Source organism: Oreochromis niloticus, linkage group LG15, assembly GCF_001858045.2.
Source record: "Oreochromis niloticus isolate F11D_XX linkage group LG15, O_niloticus_UMD_NMBU, whole genome shotgun sequence".
Lineage (NCBI taxonomy): Eukaryota > Metazoa > Chordata > Actinopteri > Cichliformes > Cichlidae > Oreochromis > Oreochromis niloticus.
Window position 1 is genome coordinate 12,989,444 of NC_031980.2, and position 18,058 is coordinate 13,007,501.

Below are 18,058 nucleotides of genomic sequence, written 5' to 3' on the forward strand. Positions count from 1 at the left end.
AGACAGCACACAATGCCCCTGGCCAGATGGTGGATTTGAACCCAGGACCTACTTTCTATGAGGCAACAGTGCTAACCACCATTTATGTATATAAACTGTATCACATCATACATATGAAACCTTACTTACCTAAGAAGCTCTGTAACACATAATACAAAGTCTTTCCTTCTTCATCATAAATATTTGTGTATAAATATTGGGACTTTTTCTCAAAGTAATGAGTTATGTTTTCATAATTTTGACTTGTAATCCAATAAAAAGCTATAATATTGTAAATAATAATAAATAAATATCATGTCAGTAATTACTATGTGAATTCATTTTTTCTCAGTTGACAAAAACAGGCTTCTATACCAAAAGCATCTGTGCAAACTTGAATAAACTGTGTCAATAGATGTCACTTAAGTCAGGATTGGTTGTGATAAAGTAAATTATATTGAACAGATAGTGGAGAATCGCATGGTAAATCTACCTGCATGGCTACAGGTATCTCAAGAGCTGAGTGAGAGAGTGCTTTGCATTGACGATAGTTTATGATGCCCTACTCAAAAACAGATCCAGATCGTGAAAGTGAAACTGTTCTCAGTGTCATTAGATTTGACTACATGAAATGAAGCACTAAAGTCCTCACTGATAACAAGTGACAGGTAGCACTTGTCTATTCACCTTCTTCCCACCTTTTCCTGGAATCCTTTTTCCAAAACAACCTTCACTAACCTGCCCTCCCTCTCTCAGTTTTTTTTTTTTTTCCTGCAGTGGAGAACTTCAGGCCTGGCTTCCCACAGAGAAGAATGATTTGTAAAATCACAATAAAAATGGAAAGGCGAGTGAGACTTGGGTGGCAGTGAGGAGGGGTTGGAAGGACAGCAAAGCGAGATCCCCTGTTGTGACGGCCTGTGGTGGGGCATTAACAGGATGTCCAGGCAGGGTAAATCTTCTACCCGCCGCTCAGAACTCATACCCTCGGAGAAATTCCCAATCCCTGACAGGTTGTCACTGCAGAGGAGCAGACAGAGAGGTGCCTTGTGTTGGATTTATAGAATATTTTTTGAATGTTTTCAGTTAGTAACAATGTGTTTATCACATTTAAACACCAAATTAGACAACTGTGGAATTCACATCATTTCCATGGAAGTGTGAAGAGATTACACCATGGTGATCTCTGTCCTTTGGATGATATCCAAATAATGGGAAAAAAAATGAAAAGCCAATGATGGGGGTGCTCGTCTTCAAAGATTTTGAAGGAACGCCTCATTTTTCTTATTATTATAAGATGGACAGGATGCAGTGAAATGGTGTTTAGTTTAAAGAGATGCGCCATAATGAGAGGGAAATAGAAAAGGTATGGCCTTGTAGGGATGATAATGAGATCGGGAGAAGCCAGGTAGATAGAAACACCATCCTCTGTTGTCACCCTCCAAGCACCCACTCACCCATCCCCACGCACAAAAGCAAGGACACAGATATATCTGTTCCCAGGCAGCAGGAGAGTCTCCAATTACGGCAGGATGCAGCATCAATTTGAGGGCTAATTATGTGCGTAATGAGCTCACCGTCATGCGTCCGCGCCCCCGACACCGAGCCCGCTGCTCTAACCAACCTCCCCCCATCCACACGCTCCTTCCTTTCACACCCCCATCTCTCCCTCCTCCATGTGAGCGCCCGGTAACTAATTAAAAAACTACATGCGCCGCGGCGTCTTCATCTGATTCACACCATGGAAATTAATCCTCAGATAAACGTGTTTGACGGACACCCAACCACTGCACGAGCCCCGGACGCGTCGCACCGCTCTCTCAGTCGGGTGTAAACTGTTTTGTATCTATCTTTTTGTCTCTTTTTTTTTAAATAATAATAATCCTGTCTCCGAAATAACTCACGAAAGAACTGGTTAACAGATCATAAATAACATCCAGTCCACTGGTTTATGTGCAAAAACTTGTACTCATGCAAAATACTTAAAATTTAGAATCTAGAGTACACGACGACTACACCGAGGGACATGTGGACTTTGTTTATTTATTTATTCATTTTTGTAGCCGATGTCTGTGTTAATATTGTAAGTAGCTATACCTCTTAAAGCAGAGAACCAAAAAAAAAAAAAAAAATGTGCATCCGCAGGGAAACAATCCAGCAGACAGCTAGGGGGAAATTAGTCAAAAACAAAAACTGGAGAGACAGGGCATAATTTAGCCTGTTGATTTAAATGTAACTAAGGATATATTATATATTAAGAGCATTCCTGTGATGCTAAAAAAAAAAAAAAAAAAAAGGTCGATGGTAAGAGTTTGGGGTCTATTTATTAGACAGCGGGATGAGCAAAAGCAGAACATCAAGTGATTCTGTCAAACAGCAATACCGTGATATTTGTTTATTGTTTTCTGCCGTGGCTCCCTGTATCGCTGAAACATAAAAGCTGTATTTATCTGCCCCCCCAATCGAAATCCATATTGTGAAAAAATCTGACCACTGAATGAAAACAAATGCAGCCGGATTGAAAAAAAATAACAATATCTCCATTATTTTCTAAAAGAAATAATTGCAGTTCCTCTAAGTAAACTAACACCCGTATTGATTTTCATTGTCCCCCAAATTGCCCCATACATTCTGTTCTGTACCATCTAATGAAAGGTGTTTCGTGATTTGTGCAGCATAATTGTGGAAATAATGCATGTTCTTCCTGGAGGATTATTTTATTTTCTGTTGTTTTCCATCACCAAGTGAGAGTCTTTAAAGCTTTTAATTACCCTCTCACCTGTTAACATTCCCCTGCTATTTATGCAGGTTTATTTATTTATTTCAGCTTGATCCATGATCTCCAGGCTAATGACAAAAACACAACAGGATCACATTTAAGCTCACTTCGGGCACGGCCAAGTGCTACGCATACCTAAATCGTCGCCCACTGTAAGTGTCCAATCGCGTAATGACTTGTAACGCTTCCACCCAATCACGAGGAAGCAAGAAAACAATGGGCGGGTCTTGAGCTGCTCCAGAGAGGGACATTGAGATAGTTGAGGAGAGGAGGTTTGCTGGGCATGAATGCCACTCGTTGCGTGTCCCTATAATTTGGAGAGGTGTATGCAGCGCACGGCCCGTTCGCCTTTCCAGGTGGAAATCCAGGAGGAGCTGAGAGCAATTTTAACTGGGAGGACTGGTGAACCCGGTTCAGGACAGGTGAAATTCCCAGCAGGCTGCTTTGAGACTCAGGATCGATTCAGATGTAGGGAAATACCCAACAGCGTATCTCTGCTCGGGTAGGAACACTACAAATACATGCATCTAAACAAATCTGAAAACTAATGATCCTTTTAATATGTTTTTAAACTTTCTTTAAAGAAGTAAACAAGGGGAAAAAATCGAGCACCGAGTTGTCTCTGCCAACGCAGTTGCACACGTTTCAGGAATTGTGTTGGGTCAAATGTCATTTCCTCGATACTCCTTCAGGGATCAGCAGCATAACGGCTTGTTTTATCACTCCCAAAGTAATAACAGAAAATGCAACGTGCAGAATTAGTTTACTGCATCTTACCGTTAGATTTCTTTTTAATTGTTATGGTCTAGTTGCGGTTAGTACAGACATCTCTGTTGAGCAGCTGTTTACCAAAATCTTGTCATCTTTTCAGAAAATTAAACCACATAAACGTAATGTATTAGCGTCGCTTTCATATTGCATTACGTTTTTTCTGCATTGTTTATATCATTTTTTCAGAGGTTGTTGCTTTTGTTTGTGATACTGTGGCAAAAGCATCGTATCCTGGCTCTAGATCTGTTAAAAAACATAAATCTGACTTTGACTGATGATTGACGTATACGATTTTTTTTCCGCTGTTATTCCAGAGTCACCTCTATGTGCAATGCAAGCCTCCTTTAGACAAACAACACAGTTATTCACACTCATTCTTTGTTTTGCAGGTCATGGATGAAGGCCAGTGGCTACACCGAGGAGGTTTAACTACAACCAGTTGAATTATCACTGACTCAGATCACTCATTTGGGAGATCACAGGGATATTCCCAACCTTTGGATTCATCTTGTCATACAAAAAAAACCCCAAAAAACCAACAACAACAACAAAAAAACATTTTTTTTTTGCAGTTGAAAAAAATATACAATGAAAAACGAAGCAAAGCGGGAGGAGTCGGTCATACTGCTGATTTGAACGAGCGAACCATCCGACAAGTTAAGGATATAAAGAAAAGGCGCCGACATGAAGGAGAAATCCAAAACGGCCGCAAGGACTAGACGGGAAAAGGAAAACAGTGAATTCTATGAACTGGCTAAAATGTTGCCTTTACCGTCGGCCATCACATCCCAGTTAGACAAAGCCTCCATAATAAGACTGACAACAAGTTACCTGAAGATGAGAATTGTTTTCCCCCAGGGTGAGCACCTAGCCAACGTGCACTCTCCACTGCTTATTTATTTATTTATTTATTGGTGTTGTTTTTTTGTTCATCTACACGTTTTTGCGATCCTTTCATTAACTTTATTTCATTAACTAAAAATAATTATATCTCTTCTTTGATCAACTTATCTGCAGAATTTTACGAATGAAGGGAAACGCATGGGGAGTGGGGGGGGGGGGGGGGGGGGGAGCTTTTTACTAATATAGTAATATAATAGTAATAATAGTAAACTGGAATTACTTCTACACAACCTAATATTATTATATTTTAGGAAAAAAAATAAACATGACTACTTCTGCATATTTAAATCTGCATATTTTTAGGATTGTCACTCAGTCGGTTAGTGCAAAAAGAGAGAGAACGGAATAAGAATACTTCTGTTAGCCTGTTAATAATTAACAGATTAAACCCATAAAACTTAGTGTTCAGTACAAGTTAGAAAGTAGGGTGTAATTAGAACACACAGGTTCTCTTCAAGTCATACAGAAACGTTACAGGAATATTCCCACAATTCCTCGTGGGTCGTCAGGGAGTCTGTTCAGACGCATTATGATGCTTTTTAATTCCGTATAACCAAATGAGACGATCTGCCAACGTCTCTGCAGGTCCACTAGTCTGCGTGACTGAGAGGAAGAGTCGCCAATTAGAAAAAGCACCTGCAAGGCTTATAATCACCTAAAGCATATATAATCTTACCCAGCTTCTGCGGTGTGATAACAAAATGCTGGATGCAAAATGTCTCCCAAATACCCAGCTCGCGTTTTTTTTCATTCTTTGATGGAAGCAGCTTACAAAAATAAAATGAAAAGAAAGATATACACACACATATGTAAAAAAAATTTTAACACAACCCCTCATCTGGTAGACTGATGTTAGTCTGCATGTCCCACCGACACCGAAGACCTATTTTCATTTTCATTTACACATTTACAGCAGGGGAGACGGACACCTAATTTACTTATGATACCCGAGCTCCACGACATTTCTGATGGAACTGAATAAATTTTGATGAGCAGCACAAGATAGCATACAGGCTATCGTGGGATATACCAGGCAAAAATCCACAAATGGACATTTTTTGTTACATTTTAGGAAGGAAAAAAACATCAACAATAACAACAACAACCATAATAATAATAATAATAATAATAATAATGATAATAATAATAATAATAATAATAATGATAATAATGACACCTCTGCACGTGTGGGATTATGCCTCCAGGGAGACTGTACAGCATCCAGGAAGGGACAAATTTTCAGGACTGTGGAGAGGAATAAATGCTTTAACTATAAATTGGCCCTTTAAATAGGAGCTCCTAGCGTCTGGATTTCTATGTGTGTGTGTGTGTGTGTCCTACTTTTTCCCTTATGCTAAAAGAATAATAATAATAATAACAATAATAATAATAATAATAATAATAATAATAATAATTTAAGCTTAAATTAAAAAAATCGTTTATATATATTTCTATTTAATTTCAAAGTCATGCAGCAGCCAAACACCGTTATTTCGCTCTCTCTCCAGGTCTGGGTGAAGCTTGGGGTCACTCAAGTCGAACGAGATCCTTGGACAACATTGGACGAGAGCTGGGATCTCATTTACTGCAGGTATTTAGGCTTTTATTAATATTATTAAAGGTACTGATCTGCAGCCAAAGAATATGGTCGACCCGGGCTTGTGAATTAACACGGAGAAGTGACGGCAACCCGGCCTTTTATTATTTGCAGACGTTGGACGGATTCATCTTCGTCGTGGCCCCAGATGGGAAGATAATGTACATTTCAGAGACAGCGTCGGTCCATTTAGGACTGTCTCAGGTTCGTTTCTCTGATCATTATATATATATTTCATTTCAGACGTTTTTTTTTCTCCCTATTTGTTATTCATAAAGCATCGTCTGAAATTTAACGCGATACCCATGCGCAGATAAAATACATCATCCACCAGGAAGCTTTTACCCGTTAATTACCTGAGTTATTCTCAACAGGTAGAGTTGACTGGGAACAGTATTTATGAATATGTCCATCCTGCCGACCATGATGAGATGACAGCTGTCCTCACCCCACATCAGCCTTATCACACACATTTCGTGCAAGGTACAGAACAATGCCTTCAGGCTCCACATATGCACATGTTATGTCATTTAGCATTTTATTTAATCATAGTGTTACACTGTGTAGTGTCAGCATAATTAGCATATGATAAAAAAAAATGCAATGAACGCGCGTAATATGCGCGGATGGAATTTACGCAATAGCTTGCGCCTGTGCCTGTGTTTTTTCCTTGCAGGATAAATTTTAACGCCGTAAATCCCTATTATTTCATTTTTTCAATTATTATTGTTATTATTATTATTCGAGAATTTAACAGCAAAGTGTTTGACCTCTTTCAGAATATGAAATGGAACGCTCCTTCTTTTTGCGGATGAAATGTGTGCTGGCAAAAAGAAACGCGGGGCTTACCAGTGGTGGATACAAGGTAGGCAGTGCTAGTAAACAAAGAGTGTCTTGTTCTTTTTATTTATTAACAATAACGATAATGGTATTATAAAAATTATTTCCCATTAATAAACATAACAAGTGAATAAGAAAAAATGGTCACCAATATTAAAATTACGTTATACGTTTTTTTCTAACCAGGAAAAGTTTTAACCTACAACAGTTTTATTATCATTTAATTATATTGTTATAATATAGTATTTTGATATAAATTACATTATGCTGCCTGCTTCTGAAATCACATAAATCATAGAGCTGACTACTGTTCTAATGAAATGGAATTTTAAGAAATTTCATTATTAAATGTAATTTCTGATTTAGCTATTATTGTGTATCTGCTTTACCATAGGTGATCCACTGCAGTGGCTACCTGAAGATCCGTCAGTACAGTTTGGACATGTCACCTTTTGAAGGATGCTACCAGAATGTGGGCTTGGTGGCTGTGGGTCACTCTCTGCCTCCCAGCGCCGTGACTGAGATCAAACTGCACAGTAACATGTTCATGTTCAGAGCCAGCTTGGACATGAAACTCATCTTCCTGGACTCCAGGTACTAATCAAGACTTTGCTCTATGTGTTGTATTCTTTTCTCTTTAGGCGTTTTTGAGTTTGTTTCTATTTTAATTGTACTGTGTGGTTGGCAAACCTTGTGTGAAGTCTATGCATTTTTCATTAGGAAGGGGAAGCAAGTTATAAAAGAAGCTGCTGGAGCTAAAATTGCCTGTAAAAACCGAAGCACAGAAAAATGAAATATCCCTGAATTAGCTGCTTATTTTAACTCCTGAATTTCTCCCCAGGGTAGCTGAGCTGACAGGTTATGAGCCCCAGGACCTCATCGAGAAAACGCTGTACCATCATGTCCACAGCTGTGACATCTTCCACCTCCGCTGTGCACACCACCTCTGTGAGTTACAAGTGTGTTCATTTATGCTTTTACAACAGGCTGCTTGACCTTCTCTTGTTATGCAGCAACTGCTCAGGCAACCTGCTGCAGCCACCATGTGCAGGCAATCACACGTCTCCCACACGCACGCACACACACAACAAAGAAAACGTGCAACTTGTTAAATATGTTAATCTCTGCTGTCTGTGTGTTTCTTTTATCTCCTGCAGTGCTGGTAAAAGGCCAAGTCACAACTAAGTACTATCGGTTCCTTGCCAAACACGGCGGCTGGGTCTGGGTCCAAAGTTATGCCACTATCGTCCACAATAGCCGATCCTCAAGGCCTCACTGTATCGTCAGCGTCAACTATGTCCTCACGTAAGTGTAAATAACGATTTCCATAATAAAATCAGAGGGAAACTTTTGTTATAACAGATACTTAATAATTGATTTCAAAATCATTTAAAAAGTATGCTCTTTTGAGACAGTTAAATCTATAATTCGTGCTGATGGCTGCAATTATACTGTAGCTGCACAGTCATTGTAAAACAAGGTTGCAGCACTACTCCGGTCTAAATAAGAATGCCCTTTTAATAGAGATGGCACTGTGGGAATAACACTGAATATTTTACTTGTATAATCATATTATGCACTCTTATGATCTGTACTTGAAGCTCACTCTGTGATACGATGGGTCTTTTTCTCCTGGAGAAATCCTTCTCTTTATCCCTCCATAGTCTCTCTGTACAAATCCACCAAATACAGAGGTTGCAGGACTCAGGCAGCTGTGTGTTATGAGAGAACAAAGCACACTAAGGCCCTTTGAGACAGCAAGACAAACATCAGGGTTCAACCCCATCAAAAACCTCTACTGCCACCATCGATCTGCAGTCTAAGGAAAGCAAAATCGATCAAACGGTGAACTAGGAATCAATAGCTATCTCATAGCTGTAACACATGTTGGATTTTCCTTGTTTGGTTGATCCACATGTCGTTTTTTCCTGTGTGTGTGTAAGTGCATGTGATGGAGAGTTTGTGCAAGTCTGTACGTGCATGTATGCATATGGCTGCACTCCACCTATTGATTTCTTCAATGCAGTAAGGCGAAAACAAAGTAACTACATTAAAATGACAGAGAATTTCCAAGTGAATAATCAAGTCCAAGACAGAAGTATCTGAAAGTCCAAGAGGCAAAAGTGGGAAAAAAAACAAACAACTACTTAAAAAAAAAACAGCAATTCAATCACCTTGGCATGACAGCATTTCAGCCCAACAAGAATCCATTAATAAATTATGTTTGGAAGTTGGCTGGTGGCATATTTCAGACGTGAGGTGCTCTGACATTGACCCCTGAGGTGGAATTCGGCTAACACAGCTGAGTTTGCACAAAGGCCCAACATTATTGGCTCAGACATAAGTCAGCCAGGGCACAGATAGGATGCACAACTGGCTACCACAACTATACCTGCAAGAGCAAATAACACTCAGACTGTGCACTGGCTATCCAAACATAGCCTTTCGCCTGCAGTGTTGTACATAAGGAATGGGTCATATTTAGAGTCATACTGAAGAGGCTGGCTGTACAGGGTCAGGGATGGGCCACAAGGTTTAAAATGCCAGACAGCTGCTATTACATACTGTTGATGTGATAAGTTAAGAATAGGCTCATGTTTGCTGAACACTTGACACAGGAGCCTTTTTCACTCCCTCGACGGTGACAATTGCATTGAGTTCAGCCGCAGTACAGTGGGTTAAAATGTCAAAGATGGCACATAAGTTACATGTTTGAAATCTGCAACATTCAGAAGTAAATTAAAAAAAATTGGGAACATTTAGAGGAAATAGATTGCATAGATAATGTGTATAAATATGTTTCTGGTGTGTGTTTACTCTCGGTACATTCTTTCCACATTCTCGTAATGTTTGTGGTTAAAAAAAAAAAGAAAGAATGATTAACTTTTTTCTGGGTGTTTGTTAATAATCTCAGAAGCTGAGAGCTTATAATCTTAAAGTTCCCTTAAATGCTGTATTCACTTAAAGTTGTATTTAAATCCTTTTTATAAAGCCTGACCCAATCTAAGTCTGACCATCTATCTATATTCAACATTAGCCAAGGAGTGTGCTTTAGACTAATTAGTAATTATGCTGCTTGTGCAACGCTAAAACCAAGATGGTCAGAAAGAGAACATGCTCCAAGTATGTATGATGAAAATAGCCTAAAGGTTTGGGGAAATCTGGATTAACTACAGAAACACGAGCTAGGAAAATGTTTGATTAGGATTCAGTTCATTTTAATCCTTTAACTTAAACACTAGCTTGCAGCAAAGTTCAAAGATGCATGCATGTTAAAACAAAGCGAGGGATCCAAGGTGATCTCTGAGGTTGTACATGCTAACATCAGCATTACAAGGTACTCGCAGTAATAGTACTAACATGATGTCAGCACTAAAAAGAAAACCTCATGGTGAGTGGTGATGAATTTGGTTTTGGTGGCACTTGGTGGTGGTAAATAAATAAAGGGATCACTTGGCAGAGTCCTGTGGAGCCCATGAATTTCATAGCAAGTCACTGTTAGAGATATGTTATTCTGAGCATGATCTTGCAAGACTATAAAAAACATAACAAAATGGAAGTTTAAGTTAAACTATTTTGTTTATCTCTAACATGCATTTTATGTCTTTTAAAAGGGACACTGAGTATAAAGGAATGCAGCTGTCTTTGGATCAAATGAGCCCCAGCAAGCCAGCCTTTCCCTACGCTGACAGTCACAGTGAAGACAGAAAGAGCACCAAGTCACGTCTGACCCAGTCGAAGGCCAAAGCCAGAGTGTCACCCTACCCACAGGTAATTGTTTTTTAGAGCTAAGTCAATTAGGGAAGCTTGCTTTGGATTTAAATCAAAAACTCCCAGAACTGTGATTTTCTTGTTTCTGTCCAGCAATTTTCAGCTTTTAATCCAGAGCGTTCAGAGTCTGACCAAGACAGTCAGTGGGGAGGGAGCCCACTGACAGACTCTGCCTCTCCTCAGCTGTTGGATCCCAGTGAAGCTACGGAGGCTTCTTGTGCCTACAGATTGTATCCAGAATCGGGCTCCCTGTGCTACGGCCTGGGTCTATCGGAAGAGGATCTTGCCCATGCCCAAACGCATCCTCACACCACCACCTGTGATCGTGTTCGATGCCAGAGTGGCCGCTACTTCCTGGGAGCCCCCAGTCGGGAAGAGAGATGTGGTGGGACACCACACGCTCTGTTCTCTCATTGCCAAAATTCTCAGTGGACAACAGCGAGGGCTACGAAATAACATCCTACCATGGCGCCATTCACGGTGAGGTGTTAGGGTTGAGACCACAACCATCTGTCTCTGAAAATAGTTCTGGCCTAGCTTCTCCTGGTAGCTGTTTTCCAAATGTTATTATGGGACATGCTAAGTTGTTTACACCGTCTCTTGCCAGTGTGCCGATTGCTACCATCTGTTCAAAAATTGCCCGCAATTGAAAGCCAAGTTATTTCACATTTCACGTCCTCAAACAGCAAAAAACCCCACTGTGCTTCAGCCAAGACACCCAGTCAGACCATGATGCTATAATGATATATGCATTTAAGGCAGAATTTTGCCCATTAACCACATGAGCCTTTTAACAATGTGATATTCATTTATTCCATTGTTATCAAATCTGACCACTGATTTGCATTTATAGGACGGGGCCACTGGGACGAAGACAGCGTAGTGAGTTCACCTGACGGAGGTGGGTCCACCAGTGATTCGGGCGAGCGTTACCACGGTGACCAATTCCAAGCGAGCCCTCGAGAGCCCAGCAAGATGGAGACCCTGATCCGTGCCACACAGCAAATGATCAAAGAGGAGGAGAGCCGTCTACAGCAACACAAGATGCCACTGGATGTCTCGGGCCTCACCAAAACTCACAGTCCCTGTTTCACCTCCTCCCTACCCCATCACTCTCAGCTTACTATGCCCAGCGTGGTATGCCGTGGCCCCGGAGCCCCCAGCATCGACCTCCCTACCGAACGCCTCCATCACCGAGACAGCATCAAAGTTCTTGGCCCCAATGAAAATGATGAAAACACGACGAGTCCTGCTTCTTTGTCTCGTCTCAGCAGCCCCAGCTCTGACGGAATCCCCAGATCAGGCCTCTCCCTCACCAAAGACTACATGCAGACAGATATGTCCCCACACCCTCAACAACCCCAGGGAAGTCCGCTGATCTATCCAGCACAGGAGAGGCAGCCACTGGACAGGCAGGCGGCGTATGCCTTGACTGGGTACTCCCTTGAGCATCTGTATGATCCGGAGAGCTTGCGGAGTTACTCCAGCTTGGCCTGTGGAGGAGTGCAGTATGATGTGGCATCTCATGTGAGAATGCAGGCTGAACAAATACAGGGACATAAAACCACCTCAGTTATCATAACCAATGGAAGCTGACGATATCTGGTGAAGATTGAGCCAGCTGTCTAAAAGAGGATGTTACCATGGGTAGTGAGGTTGTAGGCATTTGCAACCAGGTGCTCCACACAAAAGCTGAGACACTGACAAAAGGATACAAGGAACCTGTGTGGCGCTGACTTGCCCTTGGTGATCCATTCAGCACAACTTGTGTTTGTCAGGCCTTTCTCTTTTCTTTGTCATTAGAGAAGTTTCTTTTTTCCCCCAAGACTCTAAGAAGCTAGTGTTCAGGAACTGACTTTTTGCATACTGCCTGACAAATGGAGAAAGTTTGCTCCATTACATAACAGAGTTGTCTTAAAGGCAGTAAACTAACTTTCCCTCCCTGCAAAAGCTGGTTAAACATCAATCCAGTGTTTCTATTCCAAACCTCTCATGCACCATTGGCCATGTTTCTTAACCTGACCTGTACATGATTTCCAAAGGCAGTAAGAAAATGTGTTGTTCCATAGCCGTTTCACCTGAAAACTCCAGAGCACAGACCATACTGTCTGACACGTGAAGTGCAACATGGAAAAGGCTATTGACTCACTATTGTAAGATGTCAGTGTTTCCTGGTATTTATTTGTCAGTGAGCTGTTTTTTGTATGTGTCATTATTTTCTGTCCAAGTAGAATATTTCACTGGTGGCATTAAATTAGTTTTGGTGTTTGGATCACACCATTATTACAATATTTAAAAAAAAATAAAGTGAAAAAACAGAAAGAGAAACATGCCTCTGATATGGAAAAGTGCAAAATATCCAGGTCAACTTGAAACTGGTTTATGGAATATGTGAAATGCCCTCATTTAGTGTGCGAAAAGATGTTTCCAAACTCACTCATTTTTACACTCATCTCCCCATGCCCTCTAAATATAGGCATTGTATATTTACTTGCAGTTTTAGCTATTAATGCTTACATATCAGAGTATGATTTCTTCTGTTTTTACATCACTTAACTTTTACCTGACCTATTAGCATATGTAAAATATGCAGTAAAAGTCTATAAATTCTGTTCCATGCGTTGTAAAAATAACCGTGGATTAAGGCCACAGGTTGTGGCTGTTTTTTTTTTTGTTTGTTTGTTTTGTAGAATTCTATGAAAACTTTTTCTTCAGACTTTTTTCTTAGAATTCCATTTTTTTTCTCAGAACTCTAGAAAAAAAAAATCTAATATTCTGACAGAATTCCGAGGAAAAAAATGAAATCCTGGAGAAAAAAAGTCATATTGTCATTGTTTTTCCCAGTGGCCCTAATCCTCTTCCTTAATTTTTAATTGTTTTGATTTGTTATGAGTTGTATTGAATGCTTCAAACATATCTTAAATAAGTTGAAAGTCTTTAGTTTCTTATTTAATTTATGATGTAAATATCAAACAAGGAACTTTTTGAACAGGAAACGACAAAATTATTTATTAATTGGTTTAAAAAGTCCTTAAATCTGAATACAGTTGTAAACATATATCTTTTGTCGGTGTTTTGTTGTATCTGTCAAATCTGTTTTGAATGAACTCACACACACAAACTCAAACACGCAGACACAAACACAATGCTGCTGCCTCAAAAAAAAATAGATACAGAAATGTACTGATACATAGTAGATCATAATAGATTAATTGCTGTGTATTTTTTATGTGGCTTTCATCTTTGTTTTCTTCTAATATTTTAGAAAAAGAAAATAAGGAAAAAAATATAAAAGAACAAGTGCTGCTATTCTGTCTCCCTTTTCTTGCAATCACTGGAAGAGACCAAAAGTAGTAATGTGAAAATATAAACTTATAAATCCTGAATCTTAGTTTTTAAGCTAAATTTACTATAATAATCATAATACAAGGGTAGTATATTTTAAAGCAAATTACAACATCTGTATACCCGTTAAGAATCAATGTATATACATGTAGTGCAAAGACTCGGTTCACTGATGTGTTCAGACAACAATGAAGCTCTAGTGCACACTTTGAATACCCGGTATCAGTCTTTGGCTACACTGACAATGTCGTTTTTCCATAAGATTCAATGACTGTAATGAAAAAAAGATTTGACTGATAATTATTCCAAACAGCTAGCATAAAAAAATCCTGAACACATCATTACAATGGCGAAGGAACTGCAGTTTGGAGCAGTTAAATTTGCACATTTAGCCTCTAACCTCTTCTCAGAGGTAATTCCTCTGTGGTGTATTTTAATGAATGTATGTTGTTTGAATGTAGTTGGAGAGGTTGCCTGCCTGTCTTTCTGTCTGTCTGAGCTGACAAAGGACCTGGACACAGCCTGGGCCTGAATGGAGAACTTCCATCAGTTACTGCTGACGTGACTAACTGATGGTCTGCCAGATATCAGTGCTGCTGTCATTCCAAGAGGCAAAACCTTTATACCGCTTAGCTGCTGACATCATCAAGGTTTATGAACAGTGTGTGTGTGTATTTGTGTGAGTGAGCGTGTGTTTAGTGCTGAGATACGGCAATAATCAGAGGCCTTTTTTTCTCCTCCTGAATACTGGGAATTTTGCCTGATGTGCCCCGAAGGCTTTCACATGTAGAGTCGGTTACAAATGTGGCCAAACACTGGGCCTTTTGCCCAGACTTCGCACTCTTGCATACACCTCCCCAACTACCTCATACTTCCTCATCCAAGATCCTCTCAGTCTATAGAAAGTTCGAGTCCTGTAGACAGACTAAAAGTTGAGATGAAAACTGTAAGGTTGTGTGCAAGTGGAAGAAGAGTTTAAGAAAAAGAAACCAAAAAGGTAACAAGAAGAAACAGTGGAGAGAAGAAAGGTCATTTTGTCGAGGTAAAAAATCAATGCCAAAATAAAACGAGGATTTCAGAGCTCTGCAAAAGTTTTAGACTCAGTCTTTAAGTAAAAGTTCTGTAGAAAGGCTCCAAAACGGCTACATTATTAATTGCATTGCATTATTTAATTATTGTTGATGAAATTATGCATGAATCGAACCTACCTGGATTTAACTTTTTTATACTGCATTCGCCTGTACAGCTGCAGTTAAGGGAAGCACCACTTTACCACAATAAATTTACATAAGCAGTGAATTTACAGTGAATTTAACTTCTTGTAATGTTTAATGGATACTTCACTAATGCTCTAGGACTTTTAGTTTGCCCAGTCAAGGTTGTCTCTAAAATATCAGAGTAGAGCTAGGAAGTGTTTGGTTAAAAGGGAACTAGTCAAAAATGTACTCAAGTATTTTGTCACTTTGCACCATTGTAGAATGGGAAAGACAAGAAGTGTGGAATTATGACAATTACAGAAGAGCTCATCCTTAAACTCTAACAGAGGAGACATTTTTTAGAAGTGACTCAAGGAGATCCTGGAGAATAGCAGATGTTACTCCTAGAATCAAATCAATCACAAATATAACAAAGGATTGTATGACATCACTACGAAAACAGATGTCTTGCGTTAATCGCTTAGTCACTCTTAGGAACTCATCATAATGAACCGCGGTGCTGCAAAATTAAAGTGTTTGCAGTTAATTTAACTATATGCTACTGCTAATAAAACGCACAAGTGAATTAGCTTCATTTGCACCATAAGGCATTAGCGGTTTGAGGAGATAAAGATGCCGCCTATGTCATGTGGTTGCCTCTGTGTGGAGGTAAACTATAGAACCACAGGAGAAAGACCCCAAGGTTTCACAACTGCAGTGAAGGAGAAATGGATCCTAACTTCTCAAACGAACACAGAATACAAGAGTGCAGGTGGCAAGGTTCAGAATAGCCACTGACTGTCTACTTGATTGATTTCAGGCCTGGGATTGAGGCACAATTGCATATTCATACATCAATTAAATTGTTCCTTCACCAGTGCCACCATAATTCATTGTGGCACTCCGTGAAAAGTCATCCTTATGAAACAGCTTCAGAACAGCACAAAGGAAACTGTTTCAACATGTTTTCTGTTCGTGTGTACTTTACGACCTTTCCAGTTTGAACTGACATCCTCTAATTGTTTAATTCCTGTCCTTCTCTGAAATCAGCTTGGAATTTATAACTTTTACATATCTTGGCTCAAAACACAGCTGCACAGTGTAAGAAATGCAAATGTTGTCCTGTGCATAAAAACATTTCCCACGGAGCCAAACAAAAAAAAAGAAAAACGCCCAATTCAGAGATTCCAAATGAGTCAATGAAGGACAAAGTAGCACAGGACCTGGGAAAATCACTCAACCAGGACTTTTAGTGACACCTCTACAGCAGACCGCGGTGCACCAACAAGACATTTAGATGTTCTGATTGGGTGGACCGGGATATTGAGGTCATCTGGTCGATCTGATTGGCTGAGCTAGAAAAGTGCAGAGGTCATTCTGTAAAGAGCAGAGGAAATAAGTTTTCCACTGTGGAGGCACCTGGATTTGGAATGCTGCTTGGAAATCGTGCCCAATTAGAGTGTACACAATTGACTTTACATCACAACAGTGCGAGCATTACATTCATTTAGATGTAAATGTCATCAAGCTGCATAGTTTAAAAGTTAGACATAAAATGATGAGAGAAAAAAGTCAACAAGTAGTTTAAAAGAATGTCCATTCCTAGCTAAAATCTGAAGTTTTGCTTTTAATCGCTTCCTGAAACTGCCGGACATAGTTTTCAGCAAATCAAACAACAAAGTGTATTTGTTTGTGATTATTGTAATCTGTTCTTTTAGTGTGTGAGCACCTGGATGCTGGATGCACTACAGTGCGTTTTAGACAACAATATAGCGCTCTGTCATAAATGAGTCTAAAAATTCATGAATTCGTTTTTCCCTCTATAATTGCTTTATAAAGTATTTTACATTTTTCCTTAATAATGTAGCTAAAAACTAAGTGACAAATTAAACTGGAGACAAGTACAATAGTTAACCGTGTACTGTCAATTAGTTACAGTGTTATGTAAAAGAACTGGACCATGTGACACTGCAATATGAACAATTCCTTTGTGCCTATATTGTTAGAAAACTATAAGAACATTTAAACACAAAAAGAGGAATGTGAGAGTCATAAAATCCGCCTTCATTTACACAAAACCAAAACAAAAAAATTCACTCTTAATTTAAAACCCACTAATCTCTCGGCAATGAGGCTATTAAAAAGACTACAAGTACAATATCTTGAGCCTCTACACACACACACACACACAGCACCGAGGCTCAGACAGTGTGAATCTAATGCCCTTCAATCCTGTGAATCCCTTTGTTCCCGATTTCATGCTTGATTTGCCCACAGCTTGAGTCTGGCTGGTATCAGCGCTCTTCTCACTGCTTTCACTCCTGCCAAATCCACAGAGCCACACCGGATCCATGTCTCCTCTCTCCCTCTCTGCTCTCGTCTGCCATTGTTCGTTCCAGCATCTCTGCAAAATGCTCAGCACATGCCAAGATGTTGTGTTTGTTTATTTGCATCCCGGTCCCTCTTGTAAACACCTTACCAATCTGCCAAGATCGAATCAGAGCTATTTCTGATGGTAACAAATCATTTCACGTGATTTAAACCGTTGTTTATCCACTAGACATATATCTTTATTAAATGATTTCCTGTAGAGCTGCAAGGACAATCCCCCCCGGTGCATCGCACTGCATGCACGATACAAATCGTTCACAGATCTTAAGATTGATTCAACACCTCTCACAAGAGGCCTTTCAGCCATTCTGTTTTGAAATCTTCTGCTTCTAAAGCAGCACATCAGCTCGGCTCTTCTCCTACGATTCCACCAGCACTCGTATTGAGCAGATATTGTGACAGCTGCGCGAGGGGGACAAGAGGGAGAGAGCAGAAGACGGACAAGGAGAAAGAAGGGGAAAGGAAAGAGCGAGGAGAGAGTCTCTAGAG

The 18,058-nt window shown here is 39.8% G+C and overlaps 1 protein-coding gene and 1 long non-coding RNA gene across 3 annotated transcripts in view; one reads left to right on the forward strand and one right to left on the reverse strand.

The window, feature by feature from the left end:
- Positions 1–18,058, reverse strand: part of LOC109194721 (uncharacterized) — a 36,124-nt gene that overhangs the window by 1,669 nt on the left and 16,397 nt on the right. The gene's annotated exons all lie outside the window — the stretch shown is intronic.
- Positions 3,033–13,697, forward strand: LOC100698180 (single-minded homolog 1). Its single transcript, XM_003458232.5, is given in 13 exon segments — positions 3,033–3,257; positions 3,916–4,385; positions 5,938–6,020; positions 6,141–6,230; positions 6,401–6,509; positions 6,806–6,891; positions 7,261–7,460; positions 7,708–7,814; positions 8,024–8,171; positions 10,481–10,637; positions 10,731–10,995; positions 10,998–11,117; positions 11,491–13,697. Coding segments are annotated over 12 exon segments (2,283 nt in total). The 5' UTR covers positions 3,033–3,257; positions 3,916–4,210; the 3' UTR covers positions 12,234–13,697.